The sequence below is a fragment of the Scatophagus argus genome, chromosome 21 (assembly GCF_020382885.2).
Source record: "Scatophagus argus isolate fScaArg1 chromosome 21, fScaArg1.pri, whole genome shotgun sequence".
NCBI classification, from domain to species: Eukaryota; Metazoa; Chordata; class Actinopteri; family Scatophagidae; genus Scatophagus; species Scatophagus argus.
In genome coordinates this window covers 5055981-5076999 of record NC_058513.1, presented here as the reverse complement: position 1 = coordinate 5076999, position 21019 = coordinate 5055981, and the positions used below count along the sequence as shown (strand labels likewise).

Genomic DNA, 21019 nt, shown 5'->3' with positions numbered 1-21019 from the left:
TTATCTACGACAGTGAGCGTTTTTCTAATGTTTTTTTTTGTTGTTGTTGTTTTTTTTTTTTGTTGTTTTTTTTTTTTTTTTACAGCAGTTCTCTCACAAATGCACACAAAACCTACACTTAAATCTGCAGTGTGGAACTTTCGTCTGTACATTCTGGCAGTTTAGCGTAATTGCACACCTTTGATACCTTCTTCATGCCATTGGAAGCTTCGCCATACTCCCAGTTTCGATGGCCTACTCCATTGCTGTGGTTGCTGCCCCCTTCTGCTCTGACAGACCAGGCCTATCTGGTTGATGTAAAACACATCAACCAATGTGTGCCCCTTAGTGAATTTCCCCACTGCGGGATCAATAAAGTTCATCTTATCTTATCTTATCTTATCTTACATTTAAGTTGTCCAATCTGGCTTTAAATTAAGGTTCACTTTTATGCCAGCTAGTTCAATCAGCTAAAACACATTGCTCAGTTATGTTGAAATGATGTAATAGAGTCCAATGCAACATCGTACTTGAACTTTACCCCCACTTCAGAGTGAGATGTTCTCAAACAGCACTTGTTCCTATAAATAAACAGCATTATGTTAACAGGAGTGGATAGGAGCAGATGGATAGAAACAGAGCAATGAAGGTAGCCAAAGTAATGACTAATGCAATTAAAAAGGCATTTGAGGAAATTAGTCAGACGAACTGAATCACAAAGAAGACAATAGTGTGGGGCAGCACTTTTACCTTTCATTGCTGCACATAGTCATATTTCTCATTGAATACATATGATTGAATAAATAATTGCAAATGTGCAAAATAAATATTCATCACATACAAAATAAAGCGTCACACAGTGGGATTTGTACAGTATCGTTACTATCTTTGAAGGTTGTCACTGAACATGCTATGGAAAGACAACATCATACAATCACATCAACAATATTCCATTCAGTTAGTGCACAGTATCTTCCACCTGCTACCACAGCAGTTACCTGTAGCAAATGGTTTATCATAATAAAGAATATCTGTTATCTCTTAATTCATTCCAAGAAATAATCGGAAAGGGGAGCATGCAGAGGCTGTGACAGATGGTCAACAGAAGGGTTGTAAGCCAACAGCTGTTGAATTTTAAAGGTGTTATTTTTGCCTGGGTGTTACATCTGTGATTCATTTTGATATTACAGTTTTATGTTTGAACACAGAAAGGAGAGCAATGGCAATAGCAGCATCTACTGGCTGTTTTGCAGAGCTACATCGCATAAATACATACAGAAATATATAATACAGTCATGGGCACACACAAAAGACATATCGATATGTGTTTAAATGGGGACATGCTGTTAGCAGCACGAGGAGGAAAGCTGTGCATGGGAGTCCTAGCTAATAACCACACAGTCCAATCTCTAAACTGGTTTAGAGAGGCACTGCTCCTACTTGAATCATTGAACAGGAAAATGCACACAGGCATGGATCACTGGCCTGAACAGACATGTCAACAAAACAGAGAATATGATCACATTACACAATAAACAGGCATTGTTATCTACCCAGTACACAAGTGTCAAATTAAGGGGGATAATCCTATAGTACATGCAGAACAAATGATTACCCTCTGTATTGCAAACACCTCTCTTTATTATCAAGACCCTCAGAGAGTTTGAGCGGTTATGAATGAGCGCATAATGCAGCTACATCTGAGGTGTATAATCCACCACCCAACAGGGTTCAATACATTCACTTAGTGCAGGTCTCACACTGAGCACACTTGAGTCAGGAAAGACTACAGCAGCTTTATAAGTTCTTTATCTATTAACAACTTCTTCAGGATATATTCTTCCCTGAGGGGATCAGTATAACATATATAACAGCAATGAAACAAAATCATATTTTAAATTCATAGTGCAGTCATTCAAAAAACTTTGGCATTAAGTCATCTTAAATAAAAATAGAATAACAATAAGCAAAATCACCTAATAGAGGTTAAAAATAAGTTAATTGTTTCGTGAGCATCTGAGTACCATTCCTGTCAATTTTGATCACATTGTGTTTCAACTGATTAAGCAAAGTGTATTGAATGAAAGGTCATGAAGTACAGCATTTTCCCCAGTATGTTATTTCCACTGGAGACAGATTGGACATATGTTACTTATTACTTATTATTATATGTTACTATGTTACTTATATGTTACTTATATGTTACTTATTATTTGGCAATTTATATTCCACATACAGTTATGTCATTACGCTACGAGAGAGCTGCCTTGTAGAGTAAAGATTTTCAAGTTATCCCTTTAGAACACATCAGTTAATTGTCAATGTCATTCTCTTTGTGTGACCAGACTGCAGATAACAAACAAAGTCTATAAAAGAGGATCCTGTGTTCTTTTAACACAAATTGACTCGGTCTTGCTTGAGTTCTAATTTAAGAACATTTCTGCTTGAGCAGTGCATTATAATACTTCCTGTTCCCAGGTAACCAGTATAGTATCACAGCAGTTTGTCAAATAGTCACGAAATGTAATCTGTAATCTATAATTGTGTACAAGGACACAGTGACCCCGACCCACAATTGTCTTTCATGCCTGCTTAGCATTTCTTTGGTGAAATGGTGAAACACTGCATGTATAAAATGCAATGGTCAGGGAAAAATCCCATTTTCCCTTATATGTTAATAAAAATTAGTTTGACAACATTTGAACTTAAGGAATCCTGCACATGAACACAAAATCTCCATCCTAACTCTTTCTGTCACAAAACAAAAAAACAAAAAAAACAAAAAAAAAGTGCTCATGCACTTGATTGCTAAGGATTACATTTTGTCACTGCTTCAGGAACTGTCCTGATACTGCGTCGGGTTAACAAATACAAAACCTCCACTGAGTTTGCTCATGAAATCATAATTTGGTAGAATGATCAATTATAACACAGAGATAACCTGTTATTAAATAAATAAGATGCATTAGATTTCATCTATAGATTAATCTATCACTAAAACTCATTAATCATCTGTGTCTTTTCTGCTTTTATTGGAGGATGTCAAATTTTAGTATCCAATCTCATGGTCAGGGTGACGGTCAGGTTCTTGCGATAGGGTAATAATGGAGCAGGGGACACATGGCTGGTCATGCTCATCCACTTGGAGATTTGGCCTCTCTTCCATTCTTTTTATCAAACTCTGCAGTAATCTCAGCCAGTGTCTTGCCCTTAGTCTCCGGTAAGGTGAGCCCAAAAAACACAGCTGACACTAAACACACAACCAAGAAAGGAAGGAAGCAGAAGCTCCCCAGCCATCTGACGATGAAGGGGAACAGCATTCCCACCAAGAACAGGCTGATCCATAAAAGCGAACCAGAAACCATGTAAGCTGCTGGCCGAGCCGCTTGGTCAAAAATCTCAGCAGGTAAAATCCCTGTCACCCCTGCTGGGCCTAAGCCAAAGCTCAGGATGTAGGCGAACACGCATGCCATGCTGAGGTAGGGCATCTCACCCATCCCTTGGCTCTGCAAGATAAGAGCTACAGTGAAGACTACAGACCAGCAAGACATGAGACTGTACCCACCCACAAGAAGAGACCTGCGGCCCACGCGTTCAATCAGCAGATTACTCAGGATAGCAGCAGTTAGCTCAGACGCCCCTGTGCCGATGGTGACATACTGGACTTTCTCTGGAGGGATCCCTGCTGCAAGAAAGATATAGGAGGCATAGAAGTAGATTGAGTCATTGCCGCAGAGCATCATGGCACTACTGGCAACCATGACTGTTCTGAGCTGGGATCTGAGGTCACGATTCTTGAACAGGGACCAGGGTGTTAAGGCAGAAGCTGTAGATCCAGAATTTAAGGCCGTGGATTTCTGCTGCTGCTGCTCCTGAAGTATCTCCTCCATCTCCGAGACAGGAACCTCCCCACCACGAAGCCTACCAAGCGCCCGCCTGCATGCTTCAATGTCTCCACGGTCAATAAGAAGGTATCTGGGGCTTTCAGGGAACCAGGGTAGGGTAAGGAGCTGGATCACCCCTGGCAAAGCATTACTAGCTAGTAAGTAGGGCCAAAGTGGCTCTGTGCCCAGCAGTACGGTGAGTCCCACAACCTGACCCAAGAAGATCCCAAATGCAGTGAAAACAGCTGAGGAAAAAGCCACCGCACCTCGGAGGTGTTTGGGGGCACTTTCCCCAAAGTACATAGGCTGAACGTTCATACTGATTCCTGAGTTCATGCCTACCAGAAAACGAGCAACGATAAGCATCTCAAAGGATTTTGCCACCCTGCAAGTCAGCACAAGCACAGCACCAACAAACAAGAAGGAATTATTCAGAAGCAGTGAGTTCTTCCTTCCAAAGCGGACTGCCAGAGGCCCCCCTAGCAGGGCTCCGAACAAACCACCCAACGAGAAGGCTGAAACAATAAAAGTCCACACTAGGGTCACCTGATGGGTCTCCAAGCCAATGCCCCAGCGCTCCATGTAGGTATCATTGATGAAACTTTGGATGTAACTGGTAGGAGAGTTGATAATTGAGATGTTGTAGCCATACTGGAAGGTGCCTCCAATTGCAGCAGAACACACGGTTAAAGCAAGGGTTCTTCCTGAGGATTTGCGGGTTTCAGCTGTGGAACTCATCTCGAGCGCGACTGTCCCAGAGGAAGGCAAAGCCTTGTGCCCTTCACTTTGCGCCATCCAACACGAAATTGGTTATAATAAGTTATATATTGCTACGTTCCTCTTTATGGCTAACTTTTTTGTTATGCTCTGGTGTGGTGTGAAGGAAAAGGAAACCGGTTTAAATTTGATATTTGTTTTTCCTCAGTATAATCTGTCAGGTAACTGCCTGTCAATCGCTTACATGGACATTGCTTCAGTGATCCAATAACCACAGCAACAAAGCAAACGGCATTACGTGGTTGTCCTGAACCAATGGAAAAGTCTCAACACTAGTATTGTAGCAGTGTTTTTACGTTCGACTGTTATTAATTTCTGGGCAGAGATAATAAGGTCTGTGTAACTAGGCAAAAAAAATAATAAGGGTTTGCCCTGACAGTCCAGTTCGAGGGATTAAAATTTCACCTTCGTGTGCGTTTGTTGATGACCTCCAACTGAAATATCGCGTCATCTTTCTGCGACTATTACTGTCGCGGGTAGGCGCAAAGATGTAAGTAAATGTTACAATTTCAGTTAGCGCTTCTTCTTCTGGAAAACATCCATGTATGCCCTATAATAACGCTAAAACGTCCGAGTCGTAATAAGTACACCATTTTTGATTTAAATACGCCCAACTAAATTCTGACAGAGCATAATAAGCTCAAATTGGCTCACTGGCTAATGCTAACTTGGCCGAGTGTTTGGTGAGCTACCGGCTAAATATCGTTATCCTAGGGGATCGACATTAAAAAATTGTTTTAGTTTGGTTATGTTAAGTTTCAGTGAACACTGGATTTATTCATCAGTATTTAAATTCCATCAATGCCACTTGTCTTAAAATGTGTTTATATTTTTGTATGAGTAAGCACAGTTAAGTGGGCAGCCATAAAGATGTAAGTCTTAATAACAACTTGGAAGTTTATCTGCTAGTCAGCAGTCACTTAGGAAGTTCAGTTCAGATGTTACTGTTCTGCACCAGTATATTCAATCGATACCTACCTATCTGCGTTTGCAAAAGTGGACAGTGTCAGATTTCATAGCTTCTAAGTTTTTATTTTCTAATGCCTTAATCTTACTATTTTTCTTCTTCTTCTTCTTCTCCAACAGGGCGCCTTCTCCAACAAAGCGGAAAGAAGACGACAAGAGTAAACAGCGAGGTAAGGAGAAATCAGGAGCCAAAGAAGGAGCTGACAAAAGCCGGGGCCGAGAGAAGAACCGCACACGGCGCAGTGCTTCCAGTGGGAGCAGCAGGTCAGAGGCTGCTCTCATAAAATAACACTATAACACTAGATGCTGCCACTTTCCAGTTTGTTTGTTCCCTGTTGCTTTTTTCATATTGCAACATTTTTCATTTGATAAGAAGGCAAATGTATGTTCTCACTTTTACACATTGTCATAGGAGCATTTATCCCTTTCATTTACTTTGGACAGCGGAAGATACACGGTTCATGTTCATATCGCAAACTGCTTCAGCCACCAAACCTCAAATTTGCTCTTGCTTAGGTCCAGCTCCAGTTCCAGCAGCAGCTCGGGCTCCAGCTCAGGTTCTTCGAGTGGCTCAAGCTCCTCTGCCTCCAGCCACTCAGGCTCATCCAGCTCCCGCTCCTCTTCCTCCTCCTCCTCATCCTCTTCGCCAAGCCCCAGCCGCCAGCGCCACAACAACAGACGACGCTCCCGCTCAAAGTATGAAATTGGACTTGTTTTAAGGGCTAGTTCATAGGGGGGTGATGTAATGGCTTCGGTTCCCCATTAAAAAAGGTTGCCTGATGGCAAAGTAAAGCTGCAAAAGTACATGCAGCAGTACACTGTTTAGCCTCCATGTCAGTACTCCATGGATGAGTGAATGAATGATATGACCCCACTTCAAAAAACCTAACTATCCCTTCAAGCAAATACCAAATCATACATTTTTGTTATGCATAAGGGAGAAATCTTTGAATGTGTCACATTGCAGCCTTTGGTTAACTCATAATGAGCAAAATACAAACTGAAATGTAAATGTCATTCCAGGTCAAAATCAGCAAAGAAGGATGACAGAGACCGGCGGCGTCGGAGCCCCACACCCAAACCCACCAAGATCTACCTGGGCCGGCTGACCAGAAATGTTATCAAGGTGAATGCTTAATGGTGACTTCCCAAGGCTGCTCATAGAGAAGCTGCTGCTGTACAGTAGTTGTTTACGCTGAATGTAAGTATTTGTCCAATCCATATAGGCCATAGAAGATGCATGCATTTGTTTATTATGTTGGACTCATATGTCCAGGAAGATCACAACACGTTAGGTGTATTGAATACAATGAAAAGCAATGGACACTCAGACACTCAGTTCTAGAGGCAGTTTTCCTTTTGTTTTTTTGGGGGGGTTTTTGTATTCTTTTTTTAATAAAGTAATGCCCAGTATCTGAGGGAATGGCTTGCACTTCCTTGGCCAATTAATAGAATCATTTGGTAAATTCAACAAAGAAATTAGTAAAATACAAAAGAAATAAGACAATATTTTTGTTCTTTTTTTGATCTAATTTTGGTGGTAAAAGCCTGTTTTATTTATAAATTTTAGTGCATTTTGTTTGTGTGTTATATTGATGTGCAGTATTTATCAGACAGAGAAATATCAGCTTGATAATGGGAAATTCTGTATCCAAAGCCAAAGTATAACCTCTAAATGGAGCCCATAATATCAAGCCAAACAGCTTTCACTGACTTAACAAACACAGCAGCTAACCAGCAGATACAGTAAGTGACCTTTAAAGTTCCGTGTACTTTGCTCACTACATCTCAGCCTTTCTTACCCTCAGGTATGCATAACCCACAGGTCATGAGCTTCTTTATAAAATATAAAAGTATAAAATACTGGTATGATATATCATATGATGCACCCCTAGTTTGTTCTTAATGAGCAATTATAGGAAGAGCATCAAGATGAACAAATGTGGTTACCTGCCTGTTGGAACTTTAAGGCGTATGGTGGCTGATTTCATAGGAAGACGTCACAACACTCATCATAGAACTGTTTGGATTTTTGTCTGTAAGATTGCTTATAGTGCAGATCTCTCTTCTTTGTCGACAGCATCTGAATGTTCAGCATATTGTTCCTTAATTTTACTAGTCATATTACTCAATTCTATGCGCTGAGTATTTGAATTAGAGCTTGGAAGTGAGTGAGAGGATGCAATTTGCAGAACACTGCAAGAGGAGGAAGTAAGAGTGAATCTCTTGCGTGGTGTTTCAGGCTCCTCTACTTTGTTTGTTTCAAAAACACAATGAATAAAGATGAATTCATCTCTATTATGATGGTATTGCTTCATCTGGTCGTATTAAAGATATTACTAGTGCATCAGAAAGTTTTCATATTCCAGATGGAAATTTAGTAACACTTTACAGACAGGGCATATTGGAAGCCAGGCTTTACATTTGAAACCTGCTGAAGCATTTCTCATATGTTGCATATGGTCCCTTCATACAAGGAGCTGAAATGTATTGTACTCAAAGTAAAAACAGACCGAATCCACAAGTACTTGCTGATTTCAAATTATTCTCTGCTGTGCCTTTGAAGGAACACATCCAGGAGATCTTCTCTACCTATGGCAAGATCAAGATGATTGACATGCCCATGAATCGCGTCCACCCTCACCTGTCCAAAGGCTACGCCTACGTGGAGTTTGAGACGGCCGAGGAGGCGGAGAAGGCCCTGAAACACATGGACGGAGGTAAGAGGATGTGGAAGAACATGAACATTGAAGACTGAACAGATTGTGCGAACTGCAATTCGAGACAGTGTAGATGAGACGAGAGGCTGAACATTCAATGTTCTTGATTTCCTGGATGTTTTTTTTTCCTTTCAGGTCAGATCGATGGTCAGGAGATCACAGTCACAGCTGTGCTGGCTCCCACAGTGCGTCCTCCCCCCCGCAGGCTGTCTCCTCCCCGCAGGATGCCCCCTCCACCGCCGATGTGGCGACGCACACCGCCTCGAATGAGGAGAAGGTGAGCAGGATGTACTGGAAGTGGTGCAGCACAACTTGAGTTGAGAAACAAATAATGCAGATGATCCCACATCTTTCTAAATTGTTTTCTGTTCTCCTCCTTCCCTGTTCGTTTGCCTTTTTTTTTTTTTTTTCAAAATCTATATTTCTCTCCTAGGTCTCGGTCACCACGGCGACGCTCTCCAATACGTCGCAGGTCTCGATCACCCGGCCGTCGCCGTCACCGGTCGCGTTCCAGTTCCAACTCCTCCCGCTGATGATGACAAACCCCCTCCTCCTCCTCCTCCTTATTTTTGATCAAACACATGTGATAGAAGCACACATATTTTGTAGTTGACTGTTGCCAATCAGTGAAATGAGATGAGAACATGGACACCAAAATCATGACTGCATACCTGAGTACATCATTGTAGCAAGTGCTTCACGCTGACATCACAGCACATTATTCAATAAGACACGAGCATAATCTTTAAGCTGAGAAAATGAGTTTAAAGCAGGTCTATGTTGAATGGTGAACAATCCTAGATTCTGTGTAAGTTTGAGTCACTGTGCAGCAACCAAGTATGAGCTTTCTGACTGTACTGCACAAGGCAGTTATGAAATGTCTTTTGAATGTCCTTGAAATGTATTTACCAATACATTACCAAAATTACTAGAATGTTCCGCTTTGTTTTGTTTTTTAATTAACAGCTTCCACTTGCTGAATAAGATACATCTTATGTGTCAGACTGTTCTCAGCATTATGATTCAGTTTGTGTTTCATGTCAGTCAGGCCATTTGGCTGCAACATGAGTTAATTCATTTAAAACACATATTGCTGTAATAAACCAATAGGCGAGTTTCTGTCCAAATTCAAATTAAAAATTTTCAAGAAATGTCCAGAAAATCGGGAAAGAAAATGGAAATGATGCACGTTTCTATGTGCTGCTGTTATGTGAGAACATTAGCCTTTGGTTCCAGGAGAAGAGAGCTGAAGGGAGCTGATGGAAGTAAACAAAGACCTGTTTTCTTCCATTTTAGAGGAAACAAAACATGTTAGGTCACGTTTAAGTCGCTGAGTCTGTCTTCACTGTGCTTTGTCACATTATGCTTTGATCAAAACTAGTCTGTGACATTCTGACGTTAACAAGTTAGCAGTATTTTTGTTTTTCTTTTGTGTGTGTGTGTTTTTGAAAGTGTGCCTAAAAACGGGTGGATGGGAATGCACTTGTATATGTTAGTCACATCATAAATTGACGCCACGTTAGCATGGAATCAATCATCTGGTGGATCACACGATTGATTCTAGTGTCTGTGTTCTCATCGCTGAAGCCGTAACTTTACTAATGGCTTTAAAACACTCTTAAAATAACTTTACTGTACAGTATGTTAGTCAGTGTCCTGAACATGTGAACAGCGTTGCTCATCTGGGCATTCTGCGTCCCATCCCCCCACACACACGATGCACCCAATAGGCAGTGAAAATGATCTGCGGTCACACACAAGTGGAGGTAGGCGGTGCGTCGCAGCCGTCAGTCACAGTGACAAAGGCAGCTGCACAAGTGAGTCACAGTAACTCAGAAATCAGTCAAGTCTGAAAAATACGTTGTGAACGCATAAAGATCAGCGGGTTATTGTGTGAATTACTGATACATCAACATCACATTTGTGCTCTTAGTTCTGAGAGCAAGAGTTTTGTTAACGTGTAACTAAGTGCATGTTTTTTTGTTTTGTTTAAACTTTATTTTTCCCCAAAAATCTCGATGTGTGTGGTTCAACTAATGTCTTGACAATAAAATGTACTATTTGACCTGTCACAGCACACTTTGTCCATCAGTGATTTAAATACATAACACTGGTATTCTACTTCAGTCAGTAGAAAACTTTTTTAATGGGGGAATGTTGAGCAGACACTCATAAGGTGTCACTTCTGATGCTGCTTATTTTAGAAGAAGACCAGCACCGGATGTGACGCCCTCTGATGGTTATCTGTGAAATGAACAACAAGAGGTGTGAGTGTGTGTCCTCATATCTCTCAAATCTCCTCTGTAACTGTATCAGTTGTCAGAGCAGTCAGTGTTGAGACTCAGTCACGAATATCTCAGAAACAAGGGGACGAGGATGCATTTCTCCATCACCTGTGGACTGTCTTTCATGTGTTTCAACATGTTACTTCTTTTCCCTGTGCAAGGTGAGTGTGTCTGCTGTACTGAGGGAACAAAGCTGATGGGAGATGCTATATCCACTTCTCTTACTGACTGTGTGTTTTGTATTTTAGGGCAGCTTCAGAGCACAACCCTTGCACCCGGAAATGAGCAACCAGTCTCTCCACCCTGCTGTATGAGTGTCTCAAAGGCTCCCTGTAAGGAACCTGTCATCGGATGCTTTGAACAGTTTGAACACAGCTATAGAAATTGTAAAATACACGCGTACATGTAAGTAAAAAACAAAACAAACAAAAAAAACACTTACAATCTTATTTTCTGTCTGTGTGTTGTGGTCAGATAGCAGCTCTTGCAAATCTAATTGTGAGCAGATGAACCAGAGATAATGTTAAGGAAGAAATGTTTTGCACAAGCAGCTTCTGTTTTTATCATGTCATTTAAAACAACACTTTGCTGTAATTTATAAGTCATGACCACAAATAATCTGGAAGTTTGTTTTTTTTTTCTTGCTAAACATTAGATGAAATGATTGACATCATTGCTGCTAATAACCTCTAATGCTCACTATTTAACATGTTGTACCCCATTGCTTTATGTAAAATATCTGTTGTTCTTCTAACTTCCCCTAAAATCACAAATTGTTGTTCCTAAATTTCTGTCAAGGTATGTTAGGTATTTCAAAAATTGAACTGAATTGAACTGCCTTTTGAGGTCCCTGTCCCCCTCCCAGCTCTGTCTCTATGTGTGATGTATAATCATTAGAGTGGGATCTAATTCTTGGCATGAAAGCAAATAAGTACATTTCCTAAAAGAAATACCTCACAATTCTCTTAATGCCACTATAGCTATTTTTCTGACTTAACGCATATTGGTTGGATTTAAACAACAACAAAAAAACAACAACAACAACAAAAAATAACTTTCTGGTCTCATGTGTCTTTTAACCCTTTAGTTTTGTCACTGAGAGTCAAAAGTATTGCGTGGATCCAAGTGCCAGCTGGCTGCCACGAAGACTCCAGATGTTGCAGAACGTAAGTCCAATGCACTTGGAGTTGAAAGAATTGCTTCCATGGAAAATCATGTTTTGTAATCTGAATGAAGTGCAGTTAAAGAGAACATATTTGATATTTTATTTCTTATGGATTTATGAATTCAAGTGTCTGACAAATGCAGCTTCAATGGAAGACATTTAAATTCCTAGAATATAAAAACTACCTGAGCTGTAATTAAATGTTTTTTATCAACAGAGTGGAATATTTTGCAAAGTCCTGTGAAGAGCCTTCGACAGCCAAGGTGAAGATGATGCTTCTTTCCACCCGCAGCAACGTCTGAAATGAAATGTTCAATGTGCTCCATTTTCAAATATATTAATCAATATTGGCAACGCTTTAGCAGAAATCCTCATCTGTGAAACTAATAAAGATCATTTTGAACAATGTTGAGAAGTTACAGCTTCAATAACTGCACTGAGAGCATGTGATCCTAAACCTGTTCCTAAATATTAATGACAAAGTAATTCAGATGATAAAAATGTCCTTTATTACTATTGAAGTGTTAAACTGTCTTTTAAAAAAAGGGCATTTATGCTTCTGGAAATGGGTCAGTCTGTTCACATGTAAGTGAAATCAAAACCGGGTTTTCTCTCTTATCTTATGGCTTTGATGCCCTGCATTTGTTTTGTTTTTTTGTCCTCACAGCAAGAAAACATACTTACAAAATACTGTGTGACTATTAAAAAAGACGACTGTGTTCCTGTTTCTCTAGAATGGGGGTGTGGGTGGGGGGTGTATCCAAACATGCTGGCCTCATTTAACATGCTGACCTCATTTGAACAAGGGAACTTTCCTCTCAAGTCAAGTGAAAGACCACAATAAGGATCTCTATTATTGACTATAACCAGACGTGTGCTGCACAGAGACGCACCGTCATGCTGGGAGACAGGATGCCTCTCCTGGTTCGCTATGGGCTGACTCTCGTGTGTTTACCCATGCTGCTTTGCCCCTCTGCACCTCAACTAATGTCTTGACAATAAAATGTACTATTTGACCTGTCACAGCACACTTTGTCCATCAGTGATTTAAATACATAACACTAGTATTCTACTTCAGTCAGTGTGTTGGCTTAAACTTTTTTAATGGGGGAATGTTGAGCAAACACTCATAAGGTGTCACTTCTGATGCTGCTTGTTTTAGAAGAAGACCAGCACCGGATGTGACGCCCTCTGATGGTTATCTGTGAAATGAACAACAAGAGGTGTGAGTGTGTGTCCTCATATCTCTCAAATCTCCTCTGTAACTGTATCAGGTGTCAGATCAGTCAGTGTTGAGACTCAGTCACGAATATCTCAGAAACAAGGGGACGAGGATGCATTTCTCCATCACCTGTGGACTGACTTTCATGTGTTTCAACATGTTACTTCTTTTCCCTGTGCAAGGTGAGTGTGGCTGCTGAACTGAGGGAACAAAGCTGATGGGAGATGCTATATCCACTTCTCTTACTGACTGTGTGTTTTGTATTTTAGGGCAGCTTCAGAGCACAACCCTTGCACCCCGAAATAAGCGACCAGTCTCTCCAAGCTGCTGTATGAGGGTCTCAAAGGCTAAATGTGAGGAACCTGTCATCAGATGCTTTGAACAGTTGGAAGGCAGATCTAGGGATTGTAAAATACACGCGTACATGTAAGTAAAAAACAAAACAAACAAAAAAAACACTTACACTCATATTTTCTGTCTGTGTGTTGTGGTCAGATAGCAGCTCTTGCAAATCTGATTGTGAGCAGATGAACCAGAGATAATGTTAAAGAAGAAATGTTTTGCACAAGCAGCTTCTGTTTTTATCATGTCATTTAGAACAGCACTTTGCTGTAATTTATAAGTCATGACCACAAATAATCTGGAAGTTTGGTTTTTTTTTTTTTTCTTGCTAAACATTAGATGAGATGATTGACACCATTGCTGCTAATAACCTCTAATGCTCACTATTTAACATGTTGTACCCCATTGCTTTATGTAAAATATCTGTTGTTCTTCTAACTTCCCCTAAAATCACAAATTGTTGTTCCTAAATTTCTGTCAAGGTATGTTAGGTATTTCAAAAATTGAACTGAATTGAACTGCCTTTTGAGGTCCCTGTCCCCCTCCCAGCTCTGTCTCTATGTGTGATGTATAATCATTAGAGTGGTATCTAATTCTTGGCATGAAAGCAAATAAGTACATTTCCTAAAATAAAAATACCTCACAATTCTCTTAATGCCACTATAGCTATTTTTCTGGCTTAACGCATATTGGTTGGATTTAAAAAAAAAAAAAAAAAAAAACAACAACAAAAAATAACTTTCTGGTCTCATGTGTCTTTTAACCCTTTAGTTTTGTCACTGAGAATCAAACGTATTGCGTGGATCCAAGTGCCGGCTGGCTGCCACGAAGACTCCAGATGTTGCAGAACGTAAGTCCAATGCACTTGGAGTTGAAAGAATTGCTTCCATGGAAAATCATGTTTTGTAATCTGAATGAAGTGCAGTTAAAGAGAACATATTTGAATTTTATTTCTTATGGATTTCTGAATTCAAGTGTCTGACAAATGCGGCTTCAATGGAAGACATTTAAATTCCTAGAATATAAAAAACTGCCTGAGCTGTAATTAAATGTTTTTTATCAACAGAGTGGAATATTTTGCAAAGTCCTGCGAAGAGCCTTCGACAGCCAAGGTGAAGATGATGCTTCTTTCCACCCACAGCAACGTCTGAAATGAAATGTTCAATGTGCTCCATTTTCAAATATATTAATCAATATTGGCAACGCTTTAGCAGAAATCCTCATCTGTGAAACTAATAAAGATCATTTTGAACAATGTTGAGAAGTTACAGCTTCAATAACTGCACTGAGAGCATGTGATCCTAAACCTGTTCCTAAATATTAATGACAAAGTAATTCAGATGATAAAAATGTGCTTTATTACTATTGAAGTGTTAAACTGTCTTTTAAAAAAAGGGCATTTATGCTTCTGGAAATGGGTCAGTCTGTTCACATGTAAGTGAAATCAAAACCGTGTTTTCTCTCTAATCTTATGGCTTTGATGCCCTGCATTTGTTTTGTTTTTTCTCCTCACAGCAAGAAAACATACCTACAAAATACTGTGTGACTATTAAAAAAGACGACTGTGTTCCTGTTTCTCTAGAATGGGGGGGGTGGGTGGGGGGTGTATCCAAACATGCTGGCCTCATTTAACATGCTGGCCTCATTTGAACAAGGGAACTTTCCTCTCAAGTCAAGTGAAAGACCACAATAAGGATCTCTATTATTGACTATAACCAGACGTGTGCTGCACAGAGACGCACCGTCATGCTGGGAGACAGGATGCCTCTCCTGGTTCGCTATGGGCTGACTCTCGTGTGTTTACCCATGCTGCTTTGCCCCTCTGCACCTCAACTAATGTCTTGACAATAAAATGTACTATTTGACCTGTCACAGCACACTTTGTCCATCAGTGATTTAAATACATAACACTAGTATTCTACTTCAGTCAGTGTGTTGGCTTAAACTTTTTTAATGGGGGAATGTTGAGCAAACACTCATAAGGTGTCACTTCTGATGCTGCTTATTTTAGAAGAAGACCAGCACCGGATGTGACGCCCTCTGATGGTTATCTGTGAAATGAACAACAAGAGGTGTGAGTGTGTGTCCTCATATCTCTCAAATCTCCTCTGTAACTGTATCAGTTGTCAGATCAGTCAGTGTTGAGACTCAGTCACGAATATCTCAGAAACAAGGGGACGAGGATGCATTTCTCCATCACCTGTGGACTGACTTTCATGTGTTTCAACATGTTACTTCTTTTCCCTGTGCAAGGTGAGTGTGTCTGCTGAACTGAGGGAACAAAGCTGATGGGAGATGCTATATCCACTTCTCTTACTGACTGTGTGTTTTGTATTTTAGGGCAGCTTCAGAGCACAACCCTTGCACCCCGAAATGAGCAACGAGTCCGTCCAACCTGCTGTATGAGTGTCTCAAAGGCTCCCTGTAAGGAACGTGTCATCAATTGCTTTGAACAGTTGGAAGGCAGATTTAGGGATTGTAAAATACACGCATACATGTAAGTAAAAAACAAAACAAACAAAAAAAACACTTACACTCTTATTTTCTGTCTGTGTGTTGTGGTCAGATAGCAGCTCTTGCAAATCTGATTGTGAGCAGATGAACCAGAGATAATGTTAAGGAAGAAATGTTTTGCACAAGCAGCTTCTGTTTTTATCATGTCATTTAAAACAACACTTTGCTGTAATTTATAATTCATGACCACAAATAATCTGGAAGTTTGTTTTTTTTTTCTTGCTAAACATTAGATGAGATGATTGACACCATTGCTGCTAATAACCTCTAATGCTCACTATTTAACATGTTGTACCCCATTTGCTTTATGTAAAATATCTGTTGTTCTTCTAACTTCCCCTAAAATCACAAATTGTTGTTCCTAAATTTCTGTCAATGTATGTTAGGTATTTCAAAAATTGAACTGAATTGAACTGCCTTTTGAGGTCCCTGTCCCCCTCCCAGCTCTGTCTCTATGTGTGATGTATAATCATTAGAGTGGTATCTAATTCTTGGCATGAAAGCAAATAAGTGCATTTCCTAAAAGAAATACCTCACAATTCTCTTAATGCCACTATAGCTATTTTTCTGACTTAACGCATATTGGTTGGATTTAAACAACAACAAAAAAACAACAACAACAACAAAAAATAACTTTCTGGTCTCATGTGTCTTTTAACCCTTTAGTTTTGTCACTAAGAGTCAAATGTATTGCGTGGATCCAAGTGCCGGCTGGCTGCCACTAAAACTCCAGATGTTACAGAACGTAAGTCCAATGCACTTGGAGTTGAAAGAATTGCTTCCATGGAAAATCACGTTTTGTAATCTGAATGAAGTGCAGTTAAAGAGAACATATCTGAATTTTATTTCTTATGGATTTCTGAATTCAAGTGTCTGACAAATGCAGCTTCAATGGAAGACATTTAAATTCCTAGAATATAAAAAACTGCCTGAGCTGTAATTAAATGTTTTTTTATCAACAGAAAGGAATATTTTGCAAAGTCCTGCGAAGAGCCTTCGACAGCCAAGGTGAAGATGATGCTTCTTTCCACCCGCAGCAACGTCTGAAATGAAATGTTCAATGTGCTCCATTTTCAAATATATTAATCAATATTGGCAACGCTTTAGCAGAAATCCTCATCTGTGAAACTAATAAAGATCATTTTGAACAATGTTGAGAAGTTACAGCTTCAATAACTGCACTGAGAGCATGTGATCCTAAACCTGTTCCTAAATATTAATGACAAAGTAATTCAGATGATAAAAATGTGCTTTATTACTATTGAAGTGTTAAACTGTCTTTTAAAAAAAGGGCATTTATGCTTCTGGAAATGGGTCAGTCTGTTCACATGTAAGTGAAATCAAAACCGGGTTTTCTCTCTTATCTTATGGCTTTGATGCCCTGCATTTGTTTTGTTTTTTTGTCCTCACAGCAAGAAAACATACCTACAAAATACTGTGTGACTATTAAAAAAGACGACTGTGTTCCTGTTTCTCTAGAATGGGGGGGTGGGTGGGGGGTGTATCCAAACATGCTGGCCTCATTTAACATGCTGACCTCATTTGAACAAGGGAACTTTCCTCTCAAGTCAAGTGAAAGACCACAATAAGGATCTCTATTATTGACTATAACCAGACGTGTGCTGCACAGAGACGCACCGTCATGCTGGGAGACAGGATGCCTCTCCTGGTTCGCTATGGGCTGACTCTCGTGTGTTTACCCATGCTGCTTTGCCCCTCTGCACAAGGTGAGTCTTCGAAGAGTGAAACTGAGAATCCATTCATGTTGCATTGGAACTGGATAACAGATTGTCATCAACTAGATTTTATTCCTAAAAGTCTGTGCTACAGGAGTTTTTTATGTTTTACTAAACATGAAATAATAATTAATGTTTTATTATTACTGTATGAAGTTTTTTCATTTCTTTGCTTATTGTTGTAGGCTTACCTTTCACGTCATTTTTGTTTTTAAGACTTTTGAGGTAACTCACGAGCTGATGCTGCTGGAGAGAAAGTCATGAAGGAAATCAAACTACTAATACATTCTAATACGAATATGAAACCACAGCTAGCAGCATGGTGAGCTTAGCTTAGCACGAACAGGGTGAAAATTAGGCTGCTGCCTTTAAAGTAACGCAATCCTACCGACACGGCCCTCTAATTAACATGTTATATCCCAACTGCTATTTGTGTCATCAATTTGTATTTCTTGTTATGTACTGAAAATTCAAGACTTCTTGGGAGAAATAAAACTTACTACATATTACCGGATTTATACTTTTAAATAGCTGGCCTGAAAGAATTTTTTCTTGTTCATTGCTAATATTATTCTATGTTATTCTGTGCATTGTAGCACGTCCTCAATGTACAGTGCTTCAGCCCAGGAGTCCAGGACCAGTTATTCCCACGTGCTGCGTATCAGTGTCGAATGCCACCATTAAACAGCAAGTCAGTGCCTGCTATGAACAGAAGAAAGACAGTTTGCCTCATTGTAAAGTACATGCCTATATGTAAGTAGTAAATATACACTCACACAAGCTTAATTTTTTTATCTGTGTTCACCTTGTGGTGTGTCAGGCGGTGTCCCCTGCACGGTGGGATGGCGATTAAGTCATCCAATCATAGCAAACCGATTAAAGCCTACCCACTCTCTTACCCAAACCTTCCTGGGTTCGGCCATTGACTTATATTAAGATGGACAGCATGTCTCCCACTGTACAAAAGTGAAGCCATGAAGACAGTTGCAGTAGTGATCGGGCAAGCTCCTGCCCATACATCTGAACCAATCACAATAAGCACTCAGTTTTCATGTTGACCAACTTTATATACAATCACTGAGTTTGATGTAAAGAGAGTTTGTTTGCTGTGGTTGGACGGAGAAAGCAGAATTTTGTGTCCCCTACACAGCTAATCATGAGCAGATGAAATAGCACTAATGTCACTGAGCTTCTGAAGGCCCCTATCAATGGTTCATATTATTTTTATTCATCTAACTTGTCTTTTCAACCTTTCAGCTTCATTACCGTAGAGAAAAAGGAGTGGTGTGTGGACCCAAAAGCCCCCTGGCTCCCACAAAGACTTCAGAAATTAAAGAAAGTAAGTCAGATTTCACTATTGTTTTGATCATTTTTGATCCTAGTAGGTATATAGAAGTTCCAGTAGCAGAAATGATGGGATTCATTTTATAAGACTTTTAACTTTTTCTCTTCCAGAGAGGAATATGCTGCCAAAATCCAGTGAACTTCAACAGCCGGAATGAAACTTATTCATCATAACCGCCTATGTGGAAATGTTGCCACTGTTTTCTTTTTCTTTCTAATAATTCAGATCGAAATATCAAATTCCTCTGTGGTCTGTATGTCTTTATCTCTCTGAATCTTTTTGGTCTTCTAAACTAATAAAGTTTTGACCCTTGTTGCCTGGGTATCAGCATTATTTCTGCAGTTTATATCAGGGGAAACAGAGGCTTACCCACAGCTTGTGTTTTAATATTTACGAGTGCATACTTGACCTCCAGCTGCTCTTCCATAACACTCCTGATTATGTCTCTCAAACACTTCATAGACCAACTTTAATGAGATAAATGATCTCTGTTTCTAATGAATCTAAGACTACAGAACACCTTCTCCTCTGGTCTATTTATTTTTTTATTATCTTAGGGTGGGGCTGCATATTATTTATGCTCAAGTCTGTAGCGCCTTTTACTTACAATAAGCAAATTTGAAACATGGTGACAGAAATTAAAAGCAGATGGTCAGTGAAAAACAAGAACAAACTAAAGAAAGTCGAACAAAAGCAACTCTAAACAAGATGTTTTGGCTTTCCCTCCCTGCAGCTGTGCATCAGAACCATCTAAATCATCTAGTCTCATCTCCCTGACTACCCATTTCCTCCTCAGCAAACACTCAGCCTTCACAGCTACCTTCATGCAAATCATTCAACCAAACGTTTGTTCAGCTAGTTTTTCAGGATCAGGCTCTTCTCTATCATACCTGGAGCCAGGATGCCTCTCTCCGTCAGGTTTAGAGTGTGCCTCGTGCATTTAACTGTAGTGCTGATCCTCCCTGAACAAGGTGAGTGTGGCTTTGACTGTTACTGACTGCTGCAGTCTTTTCAGGGGAGCCAGAACAGTAAGCCGAGTATTAAATAGCACGTTTTAAGGCACTAAGAGCCCTTATCACTGCAGTTATATCACTCTTAAAACCATTTTCAACTCAATCTAATTTGTTAAATATATCACGAAATTGAATGATATAAAAACTAATTGGGTAATAAAGTCATCACAGTGTCTCAATATTCCCTATACTTGTATTGCGTGTTAAAGTGTGTAATGAAAAGGTAGAATTAAAATTGCATACATACATGTAAAGGGAAGAAGTAATAATATTCATAAATAAACTCTTTCTTTTTATTATTATTATCTTAGAAATGAGAGATTGAAAGAGACAATGCATCTGTTTGAGGTTAGTGTGTGGCTTTTCATGATGTCTCCGATAAGATGGTTTACAGGAAACAATGGCATATGACTGAAACTAATGTGGAACTATGTGTGAAGATAAGAAAATGGGGTGACCTTGTGGCACAGGCTGAATGACTGGAACAGCTGTGTTTATTGCTTGTTGACAGAGAAAGAAAGAAACAATGTCTGTAAGGTAATATAACTATGAATTTCTTTTCCTATCAAATCAGCTGCTCTCCAAGCACCTCTCAGTTTTGTTGTTCTTTCCTCCAGTAATATAACCTAGTCTACACTGATTTATTGAATTACCCTGAAGATCATACGTGGAAGACTGTCTGGCCCAAACTCTGGATTTCTTTTCGAAATACAGTACACAGAATGTTATCTAAAAAAAATAAAATAAACCTGGGGGTAAATCAAACAGATAGGAAATGATACGAACGAGTCAAAAGAAATTTTGAATTATGTATCTAAGTTGTTATCCTCGCAATAAAACGCTTTCCAATCACTTTTTCAGATTTGCATTCTGAAAAACTCTAATCCACTAAATTAAAACATTTCTGTCAGGAGCTGAAGAATATTTCTCACACTGTCTCACTATTCTTATTAATGTTATTCTGTGCGTTTGTGTTGTGATTCAGGGTACCTCATTGTTAAACGGTAATGCCCAGAGGTCCAGTTTTTGTCGCCCCCCCCCCCCCCCACCACCTGCTGTATGGGAGCTTCA

The 21019-nt window shown here is 39.7% G+C and overlaps 2 protein-coding genes across 4 annotated transcripts; one reads left to right on the top strand and one right to left on the bottom strand.

Annotated features, from left to right (window-relative positions):
• Positions 1 to 710: 710 nt before the first annotated feature.
• Positions 711 to 4914, bottom strand: LOC124052752 (solute carrier family 2, facilitated glucose transporter member 11-like). Its single transcript, XM_046377369.1, is given in 2 exon segments — positions 711 to 3140; positions 3142 to 4914. Coding segments are annotated over 2 exon segments (1629 nt in total). The 5' UTR covers positions 4659 to 4914; the 3' UTR covers positions 711 to 3028.
• LOC124052753 (RNA-binding protein with serine-rich domain 1-like) lies at positions 4414 to 10403 on the top strand. 3 transcript variants are annotated; one of them, XM_046377371.1, is made up of 7 exons: positions 4414 to 4445; positions 5727 to 5870; positions 6123 to 6302; positions 6630 to 6732; positions 8173 to 8326; positions 8462 to 8603; positions 8760 to 10403. In XM_046377371.1, exons 1-7 carry the CDS (start codon positions 4429 to 4431, stop codon positions 8857 to 8859), a joined length of 840 nt encoding a protein of 279 aa, XP_046233327.1. In that variant the 5' UTR covers positions 4414 to 4428; the 3' UTR covers positions 8860 to 10403. The 3 variants fall into 3 exon arrangements, with proteins under 3 accessions (XP_046233327.1, XP_046233328.1, XP_046233326.1); XM_046377372.1 differs by lacking the exon at positions 4414 to 4445 and adding an exon at positions 5000 to 5130; XM_046377370.1 differs by lacking the exon at positions 4414 to 4445 and adding an exon at positions 5286 to 5323.
• The last annotated feature ends 10616 nt before the right edge of the window (positions 10404 to 21019 follow it).

What these genes read in the sequence shown, in the direction of transcription:
- LOC124052753 (XM_046377370.1), top strand. Translation starts at nt 5,301, where the DNA reads ATGCTAACTTGGCCGAGTGTTTG. An exon ending in CTAACTTGGCCGAGTGTTTG is followed by an intron (nt 5,324 to 5,726) that starts GTGAGCTACCGG and finishes CTTCTCCAACAG; the next exon opens with GGCGCCTTCTCCAACAAAGC. An exon ending in CCTGAAACACATGGACGGAG is followed by an intron (nt 8,327 to 8,461) that starts GTAAGAGGATGT and finishes TTTTCCTTTCAG; the next exon opens with GTCAGATCGATGGTCAGGAG.